The sequence below is a fragment of the Neolamprologus brichardi genome, chromosome 13, assembly GCF_056152115.1.
Source record: "Neolamprologus brichardi isolate AB-2024 chromosome 13, ASM5615211v1, whole genome shotgun sequence".
Classification (NCBI taxonomy): domain Eukaryota; kingdom Metazoa; phylum Chordata; class Actinopteri; order Cichliformes; family Cichlidae; genus Neolamprologus; species Neolamprologus brichardi.
The window spans coordinates 17,617,963-17,642,857 of NC_142116.1; the positions used below are offsets into that span (position 1 = coordinate 17,617,963).

At 41.1% G+C, this 24,895-nt stretch overlaps 1 protein-coding gene across 1 annotated transcript; it reads right to left on the reverse strand.

Annotated features, from left to right (window-relative positions):
• Window positions 1-4,026: 4,026 nt before the first annotated feature.
• LOC148099927 (uncharacterized) lies at window positions 4,027-24,033 on the reverse strand. Its single transcript, XM_087850503.1, has 9 exons — window positions 23,873-24,033; window positions 18,986-19,053; window positions 18,726-18,908; window positions 18,551-18,612; window positions 18,313-18,360; window positions 18,200-18,232; window positions 17,964-18,121; window positions 17,624-17,764; window positions 4,027-4,309 (listed from the first exon to the last, which is right to left on the reverse strand). Exons 1-9 carry the CDS (start codon window positions 24,031-24,033, stop codon window positions 4,027-4,029), a joined length of 1,137 nt encoding a protein of 378 aa, XP_087706629.1.
• Between the last annotated feature and the right edge of the window lie 862 nt (window positions 24,034-24,895).

Genomic DNA, 24,895 nt, shown 5'->3' on the forward strand with positions numbered 1-24,895 from the left:
GGAGTGACATGTTTAGCCGCATGTTCTCCTTAAATTGCTGGCTGTCTGAGTGGTGTCCCAGAAATGATGTGGGCTTCATAGATAATTGGCAAACCTTCTGGAGGAAACCTGGTCTTGTTAGGAGAGATGGCATCCATCCCACTTTGGATGGAGCAGCTCTCATTTCTAGAAATATGGACAAATTTATTAAACCCCTCAAAATATGACTATCCAGAGTTGGGACCAGGAAGCAGAGTTGCAGTGTTACACGCCTCTCTGCAGCTTCTCTCCTCCTGCTACCCCCCCAAAAACCCATCTCCATAGAGACTGTGTCAGCTTCCAAAAAGACAAAAAACAAACTAAAAACCAGCAACAAACAACTTAAACATTTACAAAGAAAGAACAATACAGTATCCACATCTGAACCAAAGAGTAAAACAGTGAAATGTGGATTATTAAATATTAGGTCTCTCTCCTCCAAGTCTCTGTTAGTACATGACTTAATAATTGATCAACAAATCGATTTACTCTGCCTTACAGAAACCTGGTTGCAGCAGGATGATTATGTTAGTTTAAATGAATCAACACCCCCGAGTCATTCTAACTACCAGAAATCTCGAAGCACAGGTCGAGGGGGCGGTGTGGCAGCAATTTTTCACACCAGTCTATTAATTAATGAAAGACCAAGACAGACTTTTAATTCATTTGAAAGCCTGATGCTTAACATTGTCCACCCCAGCTGTGAAACTCAGAAACCAGTCTTACTTGTTATCATCTATCGTCCACCTGGGCCTTACACAGAGTTTCTGTCTGATTTCTCAGACTTTATATCTAATTTAGTTCTGAGCTCAGATAAAATAATTATTGTGGGTGATTTTAACATCCATGTTGATGCTAAAAATGACAGCCTCAACATGGCATTTAATCTGTTGTTAGACTCAATTGGTTTCTCTCAAATTGTAAAAGAACCCACCCAGCACTTTAATCACACTCTAGATCTTGTTTTAACATATGGCATAGAAACTGAACATTTAACAGTGTTTCCTGAAAACCCTCTCCTGTCTGATCATTTCTTGATAACATTTACATTTACAATAATTGATTACGCAGCAGTGGAGAGTGGACTTTATCAGAGTAGATGTCTTTCTGAAAGGGCTGTTACTAAGTTTAAGAATATAATCCAGCCACTGTTATCATCGTCAATGCCCTGTACCAACATAGAGCAGAGCAGCTATCTGAACGCTACCCCAACAGAGGTCGATTATCTTGTTAATAATTTCACCTCCTCACTACGTACAACTCTGGATACTGTAGCTCCAGTGAAAACTAAGGTCTCTAATCAGAAGTACCTGACCCCGTGGTATAATTCTCAAACACGTACCCTAAAGCAGATGACTCGTAATCTGGAGAGGAAATGGCGTGTCACAAATTTAGAGGATCATCATTTAGCCTGGAGAAATAGTTTGTTGCTTTATAAGAAATCCCTCCGCAAAGCCAGAACAGCTTACTACTCATCACTGATTGAAGAAAATAAGAACAACCCCAGGTTTCTCTTCAGCACTGTAGCCAGGCTGACAAAAAGTCAGAGCTCTTTTGAGCCAACCATCCCTTTAACGTTAACTAGTGATGACTTCATAAACTTCTTCACAAATAAAATTTTTATCATTAGAGAAAAAATTACCAATAATCATCCCACAGATGTAATATTATCTACAGCTACTCTTAGTACCATTGATGTTAAGTTAGACTCTTTTTCTCCAATCGATCTTTCTGAGTTAACTTCAATAATTACTTCCTCCAAACCATCAACGTGTCTTTTAGACCCCATTCCTACAAAACTGCTCAAAGAAGTCCTGCCATTGATTAATTCTTCGATCTTATATATGATCAACCTATCTCTAATAATCGGCTATGTACCACAGGCCTTCAAGGTGGCTGCAGTTAAACCTTTACTCAAAAAGCCATCTCTAGACCCAGCAGTCTTAGCTAATTATAGGCCAATCTCCAACCTTCCTTTCATATCAAAAATCCTTGAAAGAGTAGTTGTCAAACAGCTAACAGATCATTTGCAGAGGAATGGTTTATTTGAAGAGTTTCAGTCAGGTTTCAGAGTTCATCACAGCACAGAAACAGCTTTAGTGAAGGTTACTAATGATCTTCTTATGGCCTCTGACAGTGGACTCATCTCTGTGCTTGTCCTTCTTGACCTTAGTGCAGCATTCGATACTGTTGACCATAATATCCTATTAGAGCGATTAGAACATGCTGTAGGTATTACAGGTATTGCACTGCAGTGGTTTGTATCATATCTATCTAATAGACTCCAATTTGTGCATGTAAATGGAGAGTCCTCTTCACACACTGAGGTTAATTATGGAGTTCCACAGGGTTCAGTGCTAGGACCAATTCTGTTTACATTATACATGCTTCCCCTAGGCAGCATCATTAGAAGACATAGCATACATTTTCACTGCTATGCAGATGACACTTAGCTCTATCTGTCCATGAAGCCAGATAACACACACCAATTAGTTAAACTGCAGGAATGTCTTAAAGACATAAAGACTTGGATGGCCACTAACTTTCTGCTTCTTAACTCAGATAAAACTGAGGTCATTGTACTCGGCGCTGAAAAGCTTAGAAATATGGTATCTAACCAGATTCTTACTCTGGATGGCATTACCTTGGCCTCCAGTAACACTGTGAGGAACCTTGGAGTCATTTTTGACCAGGATATGTCCTTCAACGCACATATTAAACAAATATGTAAGACTGCGTTCTTCCATTTGCGCAACATCTCTAAAATTAGAAATATCCTGTCTCAGAGTGATGCTGAAAAACTAGTTCATGCATTTATTACTTCCAGGCTGGACTACTGCAATTCATTATTATCAGGATGTCCAAAAAACTCACTGAAAAGCCTTCAGCTAATCCAAAATGCTGCAGCAAGAGTACTGACAGGGACTAGAAAGAGAGAGCATATTTCTCCTGTTTTGGCTTCCCTTCATTGGCTTCCTGTTAAATCCAAAATTGAATTCAAAATCCTGCTCCTCACATACAAGGTCTTAAATAATCAGGCCCCATCTTATCTTAATGACCTTGTAGTACCATATCACCCTATTAGAGCACTTCGCTCCCGCTCTGCAGGCCTACTTGTTGTTCCTAGAGTATTTAAAAGTAGAATGGGAGGGAGAGCCTTCAGTTTTCAGGCCCCTCTTCTGTGGAACCAGCTTCCAGTTTGGATTCGGGAGACAGACACTATCTCTACTTTTAAGATTAGGCTTAAAACTTTCCTTTTTGCTAAAGCATATAGTTAGGGCTGGACCAGGTGACCCTGAATCCTCCCTTAGTTATGCTGCAATAGATGTAGGCTGCCGGGGGATTCCCATGATGCATTGAGTTTTTCCTTTCCAGTCACCTTTCTCGCTCACTATGTGTTAATAGACCTCTCTGTATTGAATCATATCTGTTATTAACCTCTGTCTCTCTTCCACAGCATGTCTTTTATCCTGTCTTCCTTCTCTCACCCCAACCGGTCGCAGCAGATGGCCGCCCCTCCCTGAGCCTGGTTCTGCCGGAGGTTTCTTCCTGTTAAAAGGGAGTTTTTCCTTCCCACTGTCGCCAAAGTGCTTGCTCATAGGGGGTCATATGATTGTTGGGTTTTTCTCTGTATCTATGAAGTGCCTTGAGGCGACTTTTGTTGTGATTTGGCGCTATATAAATAAAATTGAATTGAATTGAATTGAATTATTGTCACAGAAAAGGATTTCCTGTGGCGGTCAGTTCTGCATTTAGCTGCGATCAGTCTTGCTGCGTGTGCTCCGATGGACCATAAATGGATGCATGCATGGGATCAGAAGAGTTGTTCGTGATATTGAGAAGCTTTTTAGCATTCTCCTCTCAGACCCCTCCACCAAGTTCTCCAGTCTGACACCCAGGACAGAACTAGCCTTTTAACCAGCTTGTTCAGCCTGTTGGCATCAGCTGTCTTCACATTTTCCTACAGACATTGAAGGACCTGAGCCGCCTCAGTAGAAAAAGCCGGCTCTACCCTTTCTTGAAGACAGCATCAGTGTTCTTGGACCAGTCCAGTTTACAGTGAGTGTGCACCCCCAGGTACCGGTAATCCTCCGCAACCTCCACGTCAGCTCCTCTGATGATGACAGGGGTAGGAGGAGGAGCATGCTTCCTAAAGTCCACAATCAGTTCCTTTGTCTTTGTGATGTTAAGTTGTAAGTGGTTTAGCTCACACTGCTCAACGAAGCTGTCCACCACCTTTCTGTATTCCTGTATTCCTCCTCCTGCCCATCGGTCCATTAGGTCAGTTATACTTGAGAGAGAGAGAGATGTGGTTTAGTGTAAAAACTATTTATTGACAGCTATTTATCTAAAATGTATCACATAAAAGAGCCCAGGAATCGATTTTATATGTACTGTAAAGCCGTTGCTTACCACTGGGTGAATGGGATGCCAGATGAGGTCAGGTCCAGAAAATCACCAACTTATGTTACGTGCAGCTCATCTTCACACACACACACACACACACACTATGGTGCAGCTTGAACTAATGGTGCAGAAATAAGCACAGCACACAGAAGGCCCCACCACCAAGGCACCCAGTCACCTCCACTTTAGGCCTTCTGCTTCTAAATAAAAGAGCAACACAAGTTGTTAATGTATCCAAAACAAAAATCAAATGCACCCTCTGTGGTTAACCTGAATGCAGAAACACACTGGTGATCATCAGCTAGAAAAAGGGCCTCCTACCAGCTCAGTAACACAAAAGAGAACCTACAGATCAAACATATCAATATAAAAACACAAAATAAATTAAATCTTCAATTTAGATCAGATGACTTCACAGTGCTGGAAGGCTTCAAAGGAAATAATCTGCAGGTGATCTCTACAGAAACTTGAATAGCACCAAACAACAAAAATGAAACCAACTGAGTCTGAGGCAGCAGCGACATGTGCGCGACTCCCACCTGTAACAGTTATGGAAGGCCGTACAGTAACAAGTGAGCTAACGGAAGATACTCAGATAGCAGCTACGATTTATAGTAGCACCATATAATGTGACTGACTAATAAGGGTCATTAATAATGGAATACTGAAATATAATATTCATTCTGCTACACATACATGTCTCGTTGACAGCATCCTCACACCTATTTAATTTTACGGAAACCAGATGGATTCCCAGATACTGGCCTGAAAGCATTTTCATTCAGACGGCACACTGTACATGTGGTAATAAGAGAATATTGTACTCTGATAACTAGAAATTAATTTTAAACAGCTGCTTCAGAGATTCCAGCATTAAACGGGAGGTTCAATCATCTGCAAATAGCTCTACTGTAATCAAAACTATAAATGTGTTAGAATAACATTATGAATTATTTATGCCAATAACCCATGGCTACAATATAACCATGAAAAAAAGTGTGCAATTACACTGAACAGAAAATGTTTGAACTCTTACTGCACACTTAGTGACAGCACACATGCAGACTATGGAATAAGCCGGCTTTTATATAGCACTTTGAATAATCTTACAAACCACACAGTGCACTTTATTCTATTCACTGTAAACAAATAACTTCTTCTCACATTAAGGCCAAGTCCTGGCACTAAGAGTTTTTAGTTGACTTGCTAACTGATTTAAATTCCCACACTCCTAAATCATAACTTGGATTCTTTAAAGGTCACTGATTTATCTTGTCTAGAAATGTATTCTATGAGATATTTATCGGGCGTGGAGGCACCACCAGTGTGACTAAAAATATGAATATTTAAAATGAGACAGACATGTTGGCAGAAGAAGAAATGACTAAATATGTGCAGCTACATTTATCCCTATAAATAGAAAGGGATGCAATGAGGGTTGCAAATGTAAAAGACATCTTTGAAAGCCGTGGACGAATGCTCCGCAGACAGCCAGACTGAAAGGTAGTGGTGACCTACCCACATAAAGAAAAAAGGTGGGTGCTTTTTACAAAAATGTGCTTTCATATATAAAAGCATCCATTTGAGAGCATCTTTTCAGAGAGGAAGATTAGCTTTGGCTATGGTGGTGGACAGTGGAGAAGTGCAATAGACTGAAATTTTACTTCTTGCCCACACAGCTTGACTGACTCCAGTGAAACCTTTATATGTTAAATACTTATTAAATAGACAGCCGGTGTGGACACAGAGACGTGTCCTTTCAGTCTGATGCTAGCTGTTCTCTTGTGTAATGAAGATGTCCCTTAAGATGCTTCATATTCTTTACATTGAAATTGATCCTCACATTGATTTTATCTTGATTTATTTTTAAAAAAAAAGAAGAAAAAAGGTGTGTGGGGAGATTGGGGGAAATTTCTGGTTTGTGACTAAGACCACTGTAGTGTAGAGGCAAAATTAAGCTTTAGATCCAATTATATCAAATTAGAAGAAAATTGGTCTCCGTGTACTACTGTTACTGCCTGCTAATGTATGTCATTATTCCCTGCTGAGCTACAGAGGAACGCCATCCATCATGGGCACAACACAGTTTTATTCAGGTCAGCTGATAATATTGACACTTGCTCTAACATGACAACATGACAAAGATTGCTTTACAAAAATGGAGCGGAGAGAAACAATAGACTGTGAGGATACAGGCTCAGTGCATTGCACATTTAGGGAGGAAAACCTCGACCCCTACAGCGAGCATGAATCCAGTAGCTGCTTTATGATGTGGAAGCCTTTTTCTGACATGGTTTTGGTTCACTTCTCCCATTACAGAGACAATGTCAAAGAAAATCAATACAAAAGTTCTTCTGAGTGCTTCTGTCCTGCTGGATAATAGTGCCCCCATCCAGCAATCATGATGGGTCACTGAACAACTTAATGAGTATTAAAATGATATGAATAATTATGATAAAATTAAACGAGGGGGTATCTTTGGCAAGAATGGTGCTCCACACAGTTCAGAATCAATGACAGCTGAACTTTAGTTGAGTCTGACCACCCATGGTGGCCCCAAACCTTAGAAAAAAACACTTCATATTGAGCTTTTTTGGACCTGCTTTAACAATGTGAAAATATACTGCAAAGTCCATTGACACAAAACTACATACATGTGCAATTAAAATATAAAACCAAAGTATAGAGTCCAAGATGATATATAAAAATGTGTCTATTACATTATTATATTCTCACAATTTTGTGGAATTATAAATTGCCTTATGCATTCAAAATATAAAGAGCTACTTTTAACATATCACCTTCACGTGAGGGCTTGGAAGTTTATCCATCTCATGTATTGTTTGCTGATCCAGAAATGCAGGGTGCAGCCAAAACTCAACAAAATTTTGATTTGGTTTGTAGATCTCGGTTGCTGTTGTGCAAGTGTGGGTAGCAGCCGTGAAGAAGATCTCATAAATTATTTCAGAGAGCCTTGATATGTGTCATGTGTGGAGAGCTGTATGTTTTGATGTGCTGTCAAAAGGATTGCCAAGAATATCTATAAAACATTACTGTTTGCTTTTTTGCGTGCCCCACAGAAAGCTTGTTTACTTCCTGCTGGCTTTATTCCAGCAGTAAAACTAGATATCCTCCCTTGTGTTGGTATTCACAATGTTTACACAAATGTTATTATACTGTAAAAACAGAAATAATATATCACTGTGAGCAAATAATGAACTCGTGACTAGGAAGATTAAATTTATCTCCAGCATGCATGAAGAACAGAGCGAAGAAAACTGCAACAGAAAGTATGGTGGCCTGGACACAGTAGCCTCTGTAAATGTCAAAGTAAATCACTCAGGTCAGACTATAAGTTGCTTTTCCTGAGAGGAGAACTTGTTAATAGAACAAAAAAAAATACCCTTTAATGGGTTTAATATACCAATAAAACGGGACAACTTATAAAATATTAATGCTGAACAATGCTTGTTTCCTGCGGGGGAACACGGCGGGTCTGTGTGCCGCGCTGGAATGGTAGCGCTGTGCAGGGCGGCTGCTGTGTTCGCTTCGGATTACTCCTCACCCCCCACCCAATCCTGTGGCTTGTCATGTTTTTCCACAATGTTGTGCTGTGGACATTTATGTGCTTTTTTGTGCAGAGGAGTTTTTTTGTTTCCTGTTCTCATGCTGTCCTACCATGGAAGCACAGCATGAGTAGAGGTCTCTTTTTTTCCTCTTGTACTTTCCCACTGTAGTGTATATTTTAGTGTTTTTCTGTAACGCTACCGATCTCCGACTTGTATCCCCATGTAATGTCTGTTGTGTGTGTAAGGTCGGGGGGGGGGGGCGGTCCCATTTCACTGCAGGGCAACCTGCATGTGGCGAATAAAGCTTTGATTGATTGATTGATTGATTGATTGATTGAAATGTTTATTTGTTTTCTTTTGGGGTGTCACCACCAGGTCAATGCATTTCAGGTGCACAAAAATTCAATACAAATTCATCTGCTAGCAGTCACTTGAGGGCAATTCTTTTAAAAACCCAAATGGCAGAGCATGGGGAATCTTGAGGTGTCCCTGAAATATCACTTGTGTCATCAGCCAGAGGCTAAGACATCTGTCACCTTTTATTCTTTTGATACATCATTAAATCTTCATTTTCTCCCATGCATATAAACTATGGCTATATTGTGTGCTATAGTCCTGCAAATACATCAGCATCATCCTATATTTTCTCCTTTTTCATTCACTAGAGATAGATGATGTCAAGGTGAACACAAATGTCACAGCAAGTGGATGTTATTCTCTAAACTTAATTAAGTGAGTAAAAAGGGATGTGACTGTTCTTGCCAAAAGAAAATTACCACAAGATGAACAGGCAATGAAGCTGCAAATTACAAAAAGAGCAACTATTGATGCTTCCTCTGTGACAAAAAAAAACCCAAAACAAAACTATTCTGTGTGCTCAAATAGCAAACATTATGAGATCTAAAGTTGTCTTATCAATATGATAAGCACACATAAGCACTGGTGTTTTTTCTCTATTTCATAAGCATAGGGGTTTTTAAACATGTGGTAAAATGTGACTAGATTAAAAAATAGTTTTGACAGAAAAAAACAAGGCTGTGAGATAAAGAGTTTATCTGCTGACAGCATGATACTTCCCATAATACTGATGCTCAGCAGTGCTGTGCAATACTGCAAATTTTCACACCAATACCTATATCCATACCAATACTGATACTTTTAATCTATAAAAGCAGCCTAAGTAGGGGAGATCAGTGTGTCATAATTTATGAGATTAATAATTTCTGAACACATTCTACAGACACTTCCATAGTGTATGTAAAAGTAACACAATTCATTGGTCTACATTCTGAACTTATAGGCGAGAATTAAGATATCAGTGCTATAAAGCTAGTATTGGTTGGATATCAATGCTAGTGTTAGGATGGATACTACGGATATTTAGATCAATCACCTTTAATGCTCAGAGTTGGCTACAGAAAAGCAATATATGGATATAAAATAAAAAGATGAATGAAATTTAAAAACCCCTGGTTAGATTGTTGCAAACAATGGAAGTACAGGGTGGGCCATTTATATGGATACACCGTAATAACATGGGAATGGTTGGTGATATTAAAGTCCTGTTTGTGACACATTAGTATATGTGAGGGGGCAAACTCCTCAAGATGGGTGGTGACCATGGTGGCCATTTAGAAGTCGGCCATCTTGGATACAACTTTTGTTTTTTCAATAGGAAGAGGGCCATGTGACACATCAAACTTATTGGTAATGTCACAAGAAAAACAATGGTGTGCTTGGTTTCAATGTAACTTTATTCTTTCATGACTTATTTACAGGTTTCTGACCACTTATAAAATGTGTTTAATGTGCTGCCCATTGTGTTGTGATTGTCAATGCAACCCTCTTCTCCCACTCTTCACACACTAATAGCAACACCGCAGGAGAAATGCCAGCACAGGCATCCAGTATCCGTAGTTTCAGGTGCTGCACATCTCGTATCTTCACACCATAGACAATTGCCTTCAGATTACCCCAAAGATGAAAGTCTAAGGGGGTCAGATCGGGAGACCTTGGGGGCCATTCAACTGGCCCACGACAACCAATCCACTTTCCAGGAAACTGTTCATCTAGGAATGCTCGGACCTGGCACCCATAATGTGGTGGTGCACCATCTTGCTGGAAAAACTCAGGGAACGTGCCAGCTTCAGTGCATAAAGAGGAAAACACATCATCATGTAGCAATTTCAAATATCCAGTGGCCTTGAGGTTACCATAATGAAGAATGGACCCACAGCCATTGACATGTCAATGGCATATCACAGCCATTGACATGTCAATGGCTGTGAACAAAGAGAAACTTCATGAGTAAATAACTCATGAAAGAATAAAGTTACGTTGAAACCAAGCACACCATTGTTTTGTCTTGCAAAGGAACAGAGATTTCTGAATAAGGATAAATACTTACTCTTTATAAATTTGAAGTGTTCATTAAAATCATTAAAATCCTTGAACTTTCTTCCAGCGTGTCCAGCCAATGAGTCTTTAGCATGGCCTTAGCAGAAGCTATGACAATATTATGATCAACTAAACTCCTTTTTTTAAATTATTTTTCTTCCTTGGAGCCTCCTACACATGGCTTGGCAGTGTTATGACTGCTAGCACTTTAGTTTAATTACTTTTTACAAATCATTTCACAATTTGTTGCAAAACTCTGAATAATCTCCATCAATACTCATTCAAGTGAAAGGCGGGGTCAGAGTGGATGAATTAACCAACAGAGTGGGAAAAGCAGAAACAAAATCTATTAGTAAGACCATAATTTCAGATCCCTGGGATATGTTGGAGCCTATCCCAGCCACCACAGGCCGGAGGCGGGGTGCACCTTGAGGTGTGCCATGCAGGGCTAACACAGAGAGGCAGAGAATCATTTACGCTCACATTCACACCTATGGGCAATTTAGAATCACCGGTTAGATTAACCCAGGTAACTGCATGTTTTTAGACTGTGTGGGGAAGCTGGAGTACCTGGTGCGAGCCCACACAAACATGTGAACGCCATTCAGAAAGAGCCTGGACTGATGATGGAGGTGCCGTGAGGCAACAGCGCTATCCACTGTGCCACCATGCTGCCAACTGTGACTCTTATAAAGATAGAGCTAAGTCTAACTAGATGTTTTCTTTCACAAATACTGTTCAGCCATCAACCAAAAATAAAAATGACTGCAAGTAAACTACAAAAAATTGACTTTTTTGAAGAAAGACTCCAACAGAATATATATATATTTGCCACAACACAAATAACAATGCAGTGTTCTTATTAATTATGAATATGTTTAACAATTTTTTGTTCAGTTTGTTCAGTTTAGTCTCTTATTTTTGCTTTCTTCTTTTAGATGATTTTCCAACTACGGTCATTATTGCATCCCCATGCCTTATTAAAAGTAGTGAACTATTTAAAATGCACAGTCCAAAAATGTTGGAATGACACCATTGAGGAGCTAGGCAATAAACATTGGAGAAGAAGCAGGATTTGGAGTAGACAAAATTTTATTATTTTTATTTATCAAGTTACCATGGAGTGGTTGTGGCCTCCACCAGCTGCAGATACAAATTGGGTAGTCAGCTGCCGATGAACCACTTTACTCATAACAAGCCAGGCGTGTTTCCATGCTTACTAATAGTATCTCTTTATCTGTCCACCATACACTCTCATATGCCTAGAGAACAGAATCACACATAATTTTTAATGTGGAAAAGTGTTTTTGAGTGCAAAGTGCTAAAAATAGCAGGGCAACTGAATAGTGAAACAGCAATGTTGCATGGCAATATAACTCATAATCAAAATGTTTAAAAGGCAAGGTTTAAGCCACATAATACAATTACAACATATTTACAGTGTAAAATGGGGAAATAACTAAATAACACAGAGGCTCTGCGTATAACATGAATTACAGTTTAGGTATTTCTACTTTCCTATGATAACATTAATTATTACTCCATTAGTCTAGAGTAGAGTACAAAATTATGAGACCCCTATGAAATTTGTTTTGTCAACATTTTATCAGGAAGAAGAGAATAAGACCAAAGTGAACCTTACTGACTGGCCTGCACACAGTCCTGACTTGATTGAGCCCACTGAAAATCTGCGGGGTGAACTGAAGACCAAGGTCCATGTCAGAAAACCATCAAATCTGAAAGAGAAAAATGGGCCGGGATTGCTCAGGAGACATGAGTGAGACTTGTTGAAAAGTTTGGCAAACAACTACAGGCTGTTATCCCCCCAAAAAAGGATACAAGTATGTATCTACACATTTTCAAGTAAATATAATTACATTGTAATTTCAAATAAAATGCTTTGGAAACTCAACTTAATTCTAGATGATTTGTACCCTTAGCCTGGGCTGCATTCCAGATATAAGCAATGGACGGCTGAAAAATTGATTCAGTTTAATATTTCTATCTAAATGGTTAATTTCAATATCCTTTCTCGCCCAAATATCAACCCTGTGATTGGCTGATATTTGTCTTGTGCAATCGCACCAAATACCTCTCTGTCTCCCAGGCAAATGCTTGAGTCTGATTATAAGGCCATGTTTGAAATTATACACATTTCAGTGTATTTAAAGCTATCTAGCCATCTATCTGTTATATCTGTGGTGTCGCTGACAGTCTGTGACCGTCTCCTTTGGCGATGAAAGTACAGAAAATACAAACACATGTTTTGAGTCAATGATATAATTTATACTCTGTTTTAAGACAAATTGTAACAGCATGTATGTATGTAGGTAAGTACAGTATGTAAGCTGCCATTCTGTCATGGTCCTGGGTCTTTTTAAATGTTTTTGAGAGTTCTTTGTTCTTTTTGTGTATGATTCATGTTTGGGTTTGCCCTTTGTTTCTTTTGAAAAATTAGATTACCAGTGTTGTTTATACTTTTATGAATATATATGTTTTATGTATTATATTTCCGAGCGGCTCCTGTATACATTTAGCTTATTGTTCAAGTCTTTTATTTTAGGTTTTCTTTCTGTAAGTTTTGGTTAGTCCTTAGCTTGTTATTTATAAGAGTTGTTTTCATTCTTTTCCTTCAGTTTCATTTGTGTTACCCTGCCTGTCTGTCCTCCCTGTGTCGACTTGTTATCCCCTGTTCAGTTTTTTTTATTTCCTGTTTTTTTTTCGGTAGAGATTTGCTCGTCTCACCTTTGTCACATTTTCCACGAAGCTGCTTGTTCTCTTGAAGTAGTTTATTGTGCTTCATGGATTTGTATACCTAGCTTTGGTCTTTGTTAATCTTTGGATTTTGAACTTTGTTAATCTCTGGTCTTATCAGCATTAAATGCTCACCTTGTGTTTGACTTCAGCCTACAGCGCCCTGCTGGCAGTAGTAAAGTAAAACACGGACGCGCACACAATTTTAAAGCTGTCTGCTGCTTTCTCATGACACATACTGATGTACAACAGACAACAGTCCCAGTTGTCTGTTGTCTGTTGGTTCTTCCTGTTAGTAGCTAACAGGAAGAACCAGGTGTGTTGTATTTTCAAAATAAAAGCCATTGGTTGATCGGGAGACCAGTGTGATTTAAAATGTATGGACTTCTCAAAGTACAACTTCTCAGTTTGCACATACAGCTACAGTTATTTTGTTGTGTGATTTTCAAAATAAAAGCCCCAGGATAGTTATGGGAACTTAAATAAATCCTCCAGTTACATATTACACATTTTCAAGATGTTTTAATGTTTTTAAAAATAAAAACTGTGTGTTCATTAAAAAAGATCACTGATTTTTGGATTAAAGTCTTCACTTATGGAAATTTACTTGCATGCTTTAAGCTTTTAGATTTTCAAAATGAAAACATTCTATTTAGCTTTTTAAATATTTTTTAAACCTGTCAAATGCTTTGTCACTTTGGCGAGTTTAGTCAGCCTTTTGAGTTACGAGTGTTAAGAAACCAGCATAAGATAAATTCCAGCAGACAGAACAAAGATCCTTGACAGTGATGGGCTGAAAATGGGTTTCCATTGACAGCATGGTGACAGACAGTAGGGATCTATAGACAGACTGTCTACCTGCAGAGAGCATCTGTTGCCAGATAAAGGCAACTGGTCTGTGGGCTACTCTTGTTCTGCTGTTGTTAGTGTGGCAGTCACTTGTAAAGAAGAGTGAAGTTTAAACATTAAGAAGAGAAAAATCAAAACAGAGCCACACTGAAGCCACTGTCTGTGCTTTTCATTCTGTATACATGGAACAAGTATGTTTTTTAAAAATTGCACATTTTCAACTCCACCCCCCCACCAGTCATTGCAATCAACCAGTTGCACCAGCAGCAACAATTTCTCTGGAGTTTCTTCAGTAATAACAAAACTCTGTTCAAACAATTCTCTACATATTTGACATTGGACCATCAGAAATGAACATGTGGTTTGCTACAGTCTTGTAAGAAGTCAGCAATATTAAATGTCCCACGATCCATGAAATAGCTAACAAAAATAGCTGTGTTGTTAGCTATTTGTTGTTAGCTAATAAATGGATACTAAAATTTAAGTTCACTGAGATTCTGTCTTCTTCATACTTTTGTGGGTAGCAGAAAATAAAGAAGGTGATAATCGTTTTCAACCCCAAACCAAAACAGCTGTCATATACAGCATGGTCAAATGGCACACTGTGCACTTCTAAGGTACAAAAGTTTCTATAGTTCCTTTCAGCACCTTAGCTTTACTTAATTCCACTGAAATAGTGCTGAGGGTGGCTCTGTGTTTGTACTTGTTTCCAGGAAACAGTTTTGAGATGGCAGTGGGAAATCTTTTGTTAGGCATTATGCACGAATGCTAATGAGTACTTTAATGTTCAAAAAAGGGGATGCTTTGTTTTTCAAGCAATTTCTAGTAAGAATGCAGCCATATTGCTTTTCTGTCATGTACTTAATTTTACTTTTACTTTTTAACGATAAACTCACTGACAGTGAAAAGAGAAAGCTGCAGTGCAGACATGACCATGCACTGAATGTGAACACAACGGGGGAAAAAATTAGGAACTGCGGGTGTTAGCACGGCCTCATGAAAATGGACTTTCTCACTGACATCTGAATGCCAGTGTGGGGCTTTGATTCAGTGCTATCTAACAAGCTGAAGAACAATGCATTTTGTTTGAGTTAGACACAGTGTGGAGACATTGTTTTGAAGAAAGGAAAACCACAAATGAGAAGTTTTTCCTTCATTACTGTGGGAGGTTAGGGCTAGGTGGATTTGGGATGGGGAAGGGAATGTGATTCAGTGATTTGGAAACAATAAACAAAAAAACACAAGAAAAAAGGTTTAAAATAAGTGCCATCAGCTGACATCATATTTAACTGTAAAATGTACTTGAGTGGCACTGATTTGTGTGCTGTAGAGTGCCTTTAAATTAAAAATTAGTCTTCAATTTCCATCAAATTCAGCTACACTGTTTGAATGTGTTTTTCTTTTTTAGACTACAGAAAAATGCACATAATATGTAAGTCTTAGCTTCCCACATCTCTCCCCATTAGTTTCTCTCAGTTTCTGTTATCAGTAAAAGCTTCAGCATATCGACCCCTTTGCCCTCCCTTTCATTGATGGGCAGGATATAAAAGCAAAGTTTTAGATTAAGAAAATATCACGATATTATAACTCTATGTTTTGCCATATATGACTAGAAAGTGTATAGATACAATATCTGTAAGAGGCTGTACTGTGCAAGTCTTGAGCAACCCCTCATTTCTTTATATTTCACTAGGTAAATGAGAATTAAGTGCAACCATTTATTAAGACATGCAAACAGAAATGGAAATACAGCACAGGCAAGGACAGAGTTTGTACAAGTCTAATGAACTTGAAAGTCTGTATAACCAACTGAACTATTTTAGGAATAGTTCACCAGTCTTTTTAAAGGACATTCAAAGCTCTTCTTTGGACGCTGGCTGCACTTTGTTCCATTGTCTCACAAGATGATCTCACACTTCAAAAGGAGCCAGTTGATAGGATCTGGGCATCTGTGTAGGATGCCTTTTAGATAAGGCATTTTGGGTATGTTCTACTAGGAGGAGGCCCCAGGGCACACCCAGGACTCGCTGGAGAGATTGCATCTCTCGGCTGCCTTGAGAATCTCTCAGTGCACATTATATAACATGCCTCATTTACCCATCTACACACACACTTTTTGGTTTACCTAAGTGTTTTCTATCTAGAATTCACACTGTGATAAACGCATTGGAGAGGAACTTGGGGTTCAGTATCTTGCTCCAGGGATACTTTGGCAGCGACTGAACCACCTATCTTCTGATTAGTAGAGGACCTGACCCACATCCTGAGTTACAGCCTTGCAGCACCAATAGAATCCCACCCCTGGGGTCCGTTCTTCGTACCTCGCTAAGTAAGTTAGCTGGATTTGATTGTTGACGATTTGATCTTGGATCGTTCGGTTTTCCGAAGCTCATCCGGGACTTGCTGTCATAGCAACAGATCCATAAGCGTAAACCTGCTTGGGAACAGGCTTACTTTATGTAAACAGGATTAGATCGCAGCCACTCAGGCATGTCCGCTTCATTTATACGAAAGCAACAGCGATATTTTTCCACTGTTTTTCCATAAATAAATATTATCAATGTAACTAAAGATAATGCAGTATTTGATTCTTTTATTGATTTCATACAGATACATACAGGTCAATTCCTAAAAAAAAGGGAAATGTACTATTAATCATTCTATTTCATGTATTTGATTATTTCAGATGTAATTCATATTTTAGAGTAGTAATAGTAAATTACTTCGTGTAATCAAGATGAGAGACCACGGCTATAAAAGCGAAGGTGGATTTGGGACGTCTGTCGCAGCCATGTCCTGTCCGTTTGTACGCGAGCAACCCATTGCGGAAGGTGCAAGATTGATAAGGAGAGTTTTGGCAAAAGTGCTGTCTGCCGTTCCATTCGCAAAGTATACCTGGCACTCAAGCATTTCCTGGGTGTGTTTGTGGTTTTTCCAAGCCACTTAAGACCACAGGTTGTCAAACAGGGCTTTTTTTCTATTGCAGGTACATTAAATTCGATAATGAATGTGATGCAATCATGACCTATGTCTGTAACTATAGCTCGATTGTCCGCAGGCTTCCCTAATGTGATTGGTACCATAGACTGCACACACATTGCGATCAAGGCCCCCCCAGGCCCCAATGAAGGGGATTTTGTCAATCGAAAGGGGGTTCACAGTATAAATGTGCAGGTGAGTAATACTAATATTTTAGATGGTATTATATAATTAAAAGGAGTGTGTTCACATATAATTAAATCTCTTAGATGGTGTGTGACTCTATGTGCCATATTACAAATGTGGAAGCTAAATGGCCCGGATCAGTGCATGACTCAAGAATTTTCAGAGAGTCAGGGTTATGCACATTATTTGAGCGTGGTAAGAAAAAGAGACTTATTTTGATATTTCATACTTATTTTGGGCCTAACATAACAGCATTTCTCCATTACACAGGGGCCTACAATGGGTTTCTCCTTGGAGACAGGGGTTATGCATGCAGGCAGTACTTCATGACACCGTTCCCTGACCCCAACATTGCCCACAAACCCGCTACAATGCAGCTCTAGCCAGGACAAGGGCACGCATTGAAATGACCTTTGGGCAAATAAAGGGAAGATTTCAGTGTCTGAAAAGTGTGAGGGTTGCACCTGACAGGGCATGTGACATTATTGTTGCATGTGCCGTACTGCACAACATTGCCACCATCAGAAAGGAGAGGACTCCTGTGGTGGAGGTGCAGCCTGATGATGACCTCCAGCCAGTGCACTTGGACCAACCTAGTGGCAGAGCTGCACGGGACAGAATTGTGCAACACAATTTCGAATATTAAAAACATGACAAAACATATTTTTCATTGAAATTTATTTGAGCATCTTTTTCCGTCTCATCAAAAAAAAAAAAGCCAGTCATCATTTGCCAGGAAAAAAATCATATATACTGTATCACGCAAGGTCATCAATAGTGCTCTGTATGAAAGTGTATTTTTACTTACTCTGAAGTTCCTTTTGAAGCAACTCGATTTCTAGTTGAACTTTTTGCCTCATTAGAGCTTGAAGTTCGATTTCACTTAGAAGCTTTTGTTTCTTTAGCTCAGTATACTCCATTTTTTGCTGGAGACTTCTCTTATAGAGCAAACGAATGTCACCCTGTTTCAATTGTAGAGACAACATTTAATGGTCAATACATGTCATATAGGAAGTAAAATTAATTACAAGACTGCCCACCTCTGTATCAGGCCTCTCTGCCGGCCTCTTTGCCTGCAAATCATACTGCAGTCAGAAACACATAGAAGTACACAAGTAGATACAAATTCAGGCCAAATTATGCATGCACTTACAGGGACCTCCTCCAAACCACAGTCATCTGACAGGGTTGCTTCACTGTCCTGTGCAATGGAAACAAAATGGTGTTACAAAGGGATGTGGTACAGCCTATTGGTCTAAATAATAAAAAAAAAAAAGATTATATATATATATATATATATATATATATATATATATATATATATATATATATATATATATATATATATATATATATATATATATATATATATATATAATCTCCCAACTTACTGTGCATGCTTCAGTCACCCCTTGCATGGGAACAGGTAAAAGTGATGGAGTGTTATGTAAAACTACACACAAAAAAACCCACAATGTCAATAAATGTCAAAGTACAAAAAACATTTTAATTAAGGCAACAACCAAATATTTTACATTGTACAAATAGAATTATGAGCTCATTTACCAGTTATGAAGGTGCTGCTGCTACTGCACCCCGGCTGCTGGTCTAAGGAAGAGCTGCCCCCAGGGATGCCCTCAACAATGGGTCTGGTGGCATTCAACCCTAGGGCCAGCTCCTCTGCCGGGGTGTGACGAGGGGGTGCAGGACCACCACCTGTCTTGTTTTGCTCTGCCCTTTTCTTGGTTGCTGTTATAAACAAACAAACAGATTATTTCAGGGTCTCTTTTCAAGAGACTAAAAGCAATATAAGTGATAAATATTACCATTCTGTAGAATATTCTTATATTTCACTTTTACTTGTTCCCATGTTCTAGTGGGTCCTGTTGTGGCTCTAATGTGAAAGAGGACATAATGTAATATAATATAATATGATATAATATAATATAATATAATATGGGCAGCACGGTGGCACGGTGGTTAGCACTGTTTTTTTTTTTTTTTTTTTTTTTTTTGCCTGTCCCGTTTGGCTCTTTTGCCATCAGAATTATTGTCTAAAGGCGAAGAAAGATGCCCAACGGATTTTCTTTACCAAATTGACCATCTCAGCTTTGCCGTAATGGTCCATTTGATTCACCTTTTATTCTTTATTTTATTTTCACTTGCTGAATACGGGACAGACTTGACTGGGGGAAAGAAAAGGGAGAAAGAAAGAGGGAAAGAAAAACAGTTGAGAAGAGGGACGGGGGAGAAGGGCAAAAAACAAAAACCAATAGAATAAGCAAAAAAAAAAAAAAAAAAAATACATATATCGATCACCTGGATCACCTGTTGAGAAAGAAAAAAGAAAACAAGCAGAAGAAAACGAGAGTAATACAATAAACAACATCACAATGATATATGGGAATATGACAGTAAATACTAAATATTAAACATTATTGTGCAGCACGTAAGATCGACAGCACAGTGTGCATTGAGGTAGGAGCCAAAAAGGGTGTAGTTTGTGTGTGTGATCACCCGTGTGTACACCTGTGAGCATGGACGCGCTTGTTTTCTTAAAAGGTTCCTTCATGTAATGATCTGCTAGAGGGTGTGGGGGGCCACTGCCCCGTCCTCCAGGGCATGAAGCAGGTATGGAGGAGATCAAAACTCCAGACATCCAGAGGCCCCCAGAACACAAGAGACCAAGGAAGACCAACAGAGGGGCAGCCGTGCCACTGTCCCAGAAAGAGCTGAGGAGAGTCCCAGATGAGGGGTCACCCAGCAGCCACGGAGCAGAAGCCAGGGGGGGTTGCAGCGACGTGCCCGTGAGCTCCGCCGGCAGCCAGCTGTGCCTGAGTGACCGAGCCCCAGGCCGAGAGGCCGGGGGCACCCCACCTCCGAAGTGGCCCAAGCGAGCCCCAGGCTCCAGGCCCCGATAAGCAGCCGCCAAGGAGTGAGCCGGTGTGTACCCGGACGCCCACCCCCGGACACAAAGAACCACCAACGCACCGATGTCTGAGGGAGTCCGCCCCCGGCAGGGGAAGTGGTGGGGGGAGATAGGCCTCCAAACCTTGGAGGGCCTGAGCTGTCCTCAGAGAGGTGGCGTCTGATACCCAACCTGACATATGGACACAGACATACAGGCACACACAGATACAAACATCCATTCCCACCCTCATGCTCTCATATGCACTTACTCCACACTTAACCAACGTGGAGACAGACATAAAGAGACGCTGTACACACAATCACACTCCCCAAGCGTACTCTACGAACCGGGTCTAGGTACCCTTGCCCCTGGAGGGGGGAACTGCACCCAGACCCAGGTTGTGTTACCCTTTTTCCCTGCGGTGGGGAGAAGCAGACCGCCCCGACTCCGCAGCAGCAGGGAGGCCCCACATTCCGGACCCCAGTCGGACGGCCAACTCCTCCTCCTAGCCCCCCTGCTCCAGCAGACCGCAGAGAACGAGGGTGAGAGAAGACTCCTAACCTCCCTCCACCCGCTCATTGTAGTGTTGATGTATGTGTGTTCTAAGGTGCATTTAAAACCCAGGAGGGCATGGAGCTACCTGCCAGAGAGCAGCAGGTAAGCGCATAGTCCCTCCTGCTAGCCCTCAATGTCTACGTGTATTTAAAATTGAGAGGTGGGCAACGACGCCAGGGGTGAGGTGTACACCCTGATGGTAATTGGGATTCCGTGTAGCGTGCCCACCCCCAAGATCCTATATGTATGTGTAATGAGAGTGTGAGTAATGTGAATGTCTAAGTTGCGGGATAAAATTGAGGCAGAGGCAGCCAGAAGGGGACAGAGGGGGGGGTTACCTCCTCTGCACCCTGGTGACACACCCCTACTCCAAGGCCCTGCATGTGTGGGTGGTTGTGGTGGAGCGGGAAGAGGGAGGCAGCTGGAGATGGGGAGGGAAGGAAGGGAGGGGCAAGTGACCCCTCCCTGGGGCCAGCTCCCCCGCTGACCCCAGTAGGCACCCCCATACTCCGCGACCCGCCAGGGAAGGGGGGCCCAGGCCCATCCGAACCGGGGCCCAGTGCAGCGGCGCCGCCCGGCCCCACAGAGCCCGGGGCAGTCCACCCAACCCCACCACAGAGAAAACTGCACCCACCCCATCATCCACTCATCTTCCAGACTACATAAGACAATAGACGCCCAGGCTGAGATCTTCCTCCACCTCTCCTGTATCTCCCCCCCTTGCAGAGAGAGTTCCTGAGAGAGGAAAGCTCCTGCAAGATGTGACAACCCCCCCCCCCCCCCCCCCCCCCACCAGTTGAAGAGCCCCCCAGGTGGCTCGGCGCACCGGCGGCACCCCGCGCCAGTGGTGGGCCCCCATATACCCACCGGCCCACAACCCCGGCAACACACCAACCAGGACCCAGGCCCCCCGAGGCCCGGCCAGGGCCCCAGGCCAGAGCCGGAGCGCCCCCAGAACCTCACGCCCGTCCTGGACCCACCCAGGGGCAGCCAGGCTACCAGGTCAGTAACCCCCGTCCGTCAGCACAGACCCTCACCTAGCCCCGCTGCACGTAGCCACGAGGAAACCGTCACCTAAGAGCCAACAGAGCCCCTAATTGGCCATGACCGCTACCCCGGGTTGAGCCCCCCAAGGAAGATGCTCCCGGGGAACCCCCCGACGCCCTAAGCCTGACCCTACCCCCACACCAATCACAACAGTGAAGGCGAGACCAAAATATGACCCCCCACCCCCACTAGGTGATGGAGCTGATCAGAGGAGCCCAGAGCGATTGATCTGATGTGGTGGCAGAGGCTGTATCAAGACTAATGTAATCTAATAGATAATTTCTATATTGGTTAGAATTAAGATTGTTTTTATTTTTCCAGTTCATGAGGACTGTTTTCTTGGCTATGCATAGGGCAGTGAAAACCATATGGGCTATATTCTTTTCTGAAGTGACATTATCTAAGCTGCCCAACAAACACACTAAGGGGGAAGTTGGAATGTTACATTTCAGACACTTTGATAAGTCTTCACATATCTCGCGCCAAAACTTCTGAACTGGTGGACAGAACCAAAGAGCATGGATATAATTGTCCGGTGAATTGGTTTGGCAGTGTGAGCAGTTGTTGGTAGATGCAAAGCCCATCTTGAACATCCGATGACCTGTATAGTGCACTCTATGTAGTATTTTGTATTGAATTAATTGAAGACTGGGATTTTTGATTAGATGAAAGGTTTTTAAGCAAATCTGAGACCAGAAGTTTTGGTCTAAGTTAACTGATAAATCCGCTTCCCATTTTGCAATAGGAAGTGATATTGATTCATCTGTTTTAGAAAGCATTCTGTATATTTTGGATAGTAATTTGGGGGTTTTAAGAGTAAAAAATTGAACCACACTTGGTGGTGTTTGTAGTTCAACTTGACCCGGTTTAAATTTCTTTTTTATTATGGATTTAATTTGTTGATATTCTAAAAATCTTTTCTTGTTGATCCCATATTGTGTAACTAGTCTGTCAAATGAAATAAATTCTGTTCCTTCTAGTATATGTTCTACATATTTGATTCCTTTTCCATTCCAATCTGAAAAGTTTATCATATTATTGTTTTGTAATATGTCAGGGTTGTTCCAGATAGGTGTACGTTTGCATGGGATTAATGAAGACTCTGTCAACTTCAGAAACTCCCACCATGCTGTCAGAGAAGAGCTGATGTTGATGCTTTTGAAGCATTCATGTCGTTGAATGTTTGAGCTGATAAATGGTAGATCTGAAATCTCTAGATTATTGCAAAGTGCTTGTTCTACATCTAGCCAAGGTTCATCTAAAAGGGTATGTTTTAGCCATCCTGAGATAAACTGAAGCCTGTTGGCTAAGAAGTAGTGCTGAAAGTTAGGTAGTTCTAATTCTCCTTTATCCTTGGTCTTTTGTAGTGTTTTTAAGCTTATACGTGGGGGCTTATTTTTCCAAAGGAATTTGGACATATATGAATCTAGAGATCTGAACCAATCTTGCGGCGGTTTAGTTGGGATCATTGAGAATAAATAATTTATTTTTGGTAATACCATAATTTTTATAGCAGCAACCCTTCCCATGAGTGATATGGGTAGACATTTCCATCTAGCCAGATCACCTTCTACTTTCTTTAAAAGTGGGGTATGGTTTAATTTAGTTAGATCTGCAAGCTTGGGAGAAATATTAATACCTAAATATTTTATATTTCCCGATTGCAGTGGAGTAGAAGAGGAATTATGGAAGCAGCAATTAATAGGAAGGACTGTAGATTTTGACCAGTTAATTGAGTAATCTGATATTCTTGCAAAAGAGTTTATCAATTCAATCACCCGGTGGTTAGCACTGTTGCCGCACAGCAAGAAGGTCCTGAGTTCAATTCCACCATCAGGCCGGGGTCTTTCTGTGTGGAGTTTGCATGTTCTCCCCGTGTTTGTGTGGGTTCCCTCCGGGTACTCCGGCTTCCTCCCACCGTCCCAAGACATGCAGCTTGTGGGGATAGGTTAATTGGATAATCCAAATTGCCACTAGGTGTGAATGTGTGAGTGAATGTGAGTGCGAATGGTTGTCTGTCCCTGTGTGTTGGCCCTGCGACAGACTGGCGACCTGTCCAGGGTGTACCCCGCCTCTCGCCCTATGACAGCTGGGATAGGCTCCAGCGCCCCCCGCGACCCTGAAAAGGATAAGCGGAAGCGAATGGATGGATGGATAATATAATATGATATAATGTAATATAATATAATAAATTACTTACGAGTTTAATTTGTCAGCAACTTTCTGCCAGCCCTCTCTCCTTGCTTTTGCAGCCTTTGCAGTGTTCCCTTGCGTTTTAATTAAACTCTGAAACTCTTGAAATCCCTCAATCAAGAGTTCTTGCTCTGCTGCCGAAAAATACTGAGCGCGCTCCTTCGACATTTTCGCCGACCAATCAAAGGGTTGCCGATCAATGTTTCTACTATTGATGCATAGCCCCTTTTAAGCCACCCAGTGATCTCACATTACTTCATCCAGCTGTACTAATCATCAACAACAGGTGTGTTCGGAGAACCGGAATAGCGAGCTCAAAGTTGGCGCGATGATTTGATCTTGGATGTAGTAAGCGAGGTACGAAGAACGGACCCCTGGGCGCTTGGCCCCCCTACTGGCCAACAGAAAAAAAAATGTTAGGTTACAATGGCTCCACTTTTCAGTCTCTGAATCTTGAATTCCCATTTTTCATATACAGTCCACTTTAGTAGACTGTCTTACTGTTTGAGAACTTGGTTCATGGATGAAGTGGACGGTCGGTTAGCTTCTGCTAGGGCACAAGAAATGAGTATCAGCGTAACTTCAAAACTGAATTTTTAATATGTTGTGTTGAGCTGGCTTGATAAAAAGCTGGAGGGTGAACCACCTATCCACATCCTTGGCTGACTGCTGAATCATCAAGTCAGGACAGGAAAGTATGTATTTACCAACCACAGCAGATAATGAGTGACCATGAAGAACCTGACTACTGTTTTTCTGGATGCATTTCCGGCATCTGTGTTTTTCCATTTGTTACTTAAAGCTGTGGTTAGCCTGGCAGCAACGTTTGATTTGTGTGGGCTATTAACTAAAAATCCAAACCACTAAACAAGGTGTGATCAAGCTTCTGTACCGAAGCGGTGATATAACACTTCCTCCTGTGTTTAACAGATACAAATCCAGCATACATAATTACACCTGTAATTTACAACAGCTGAAACCTTTGATTTCACCTTGTATGTGAGGATACTTCTATACTGATTACACTGTA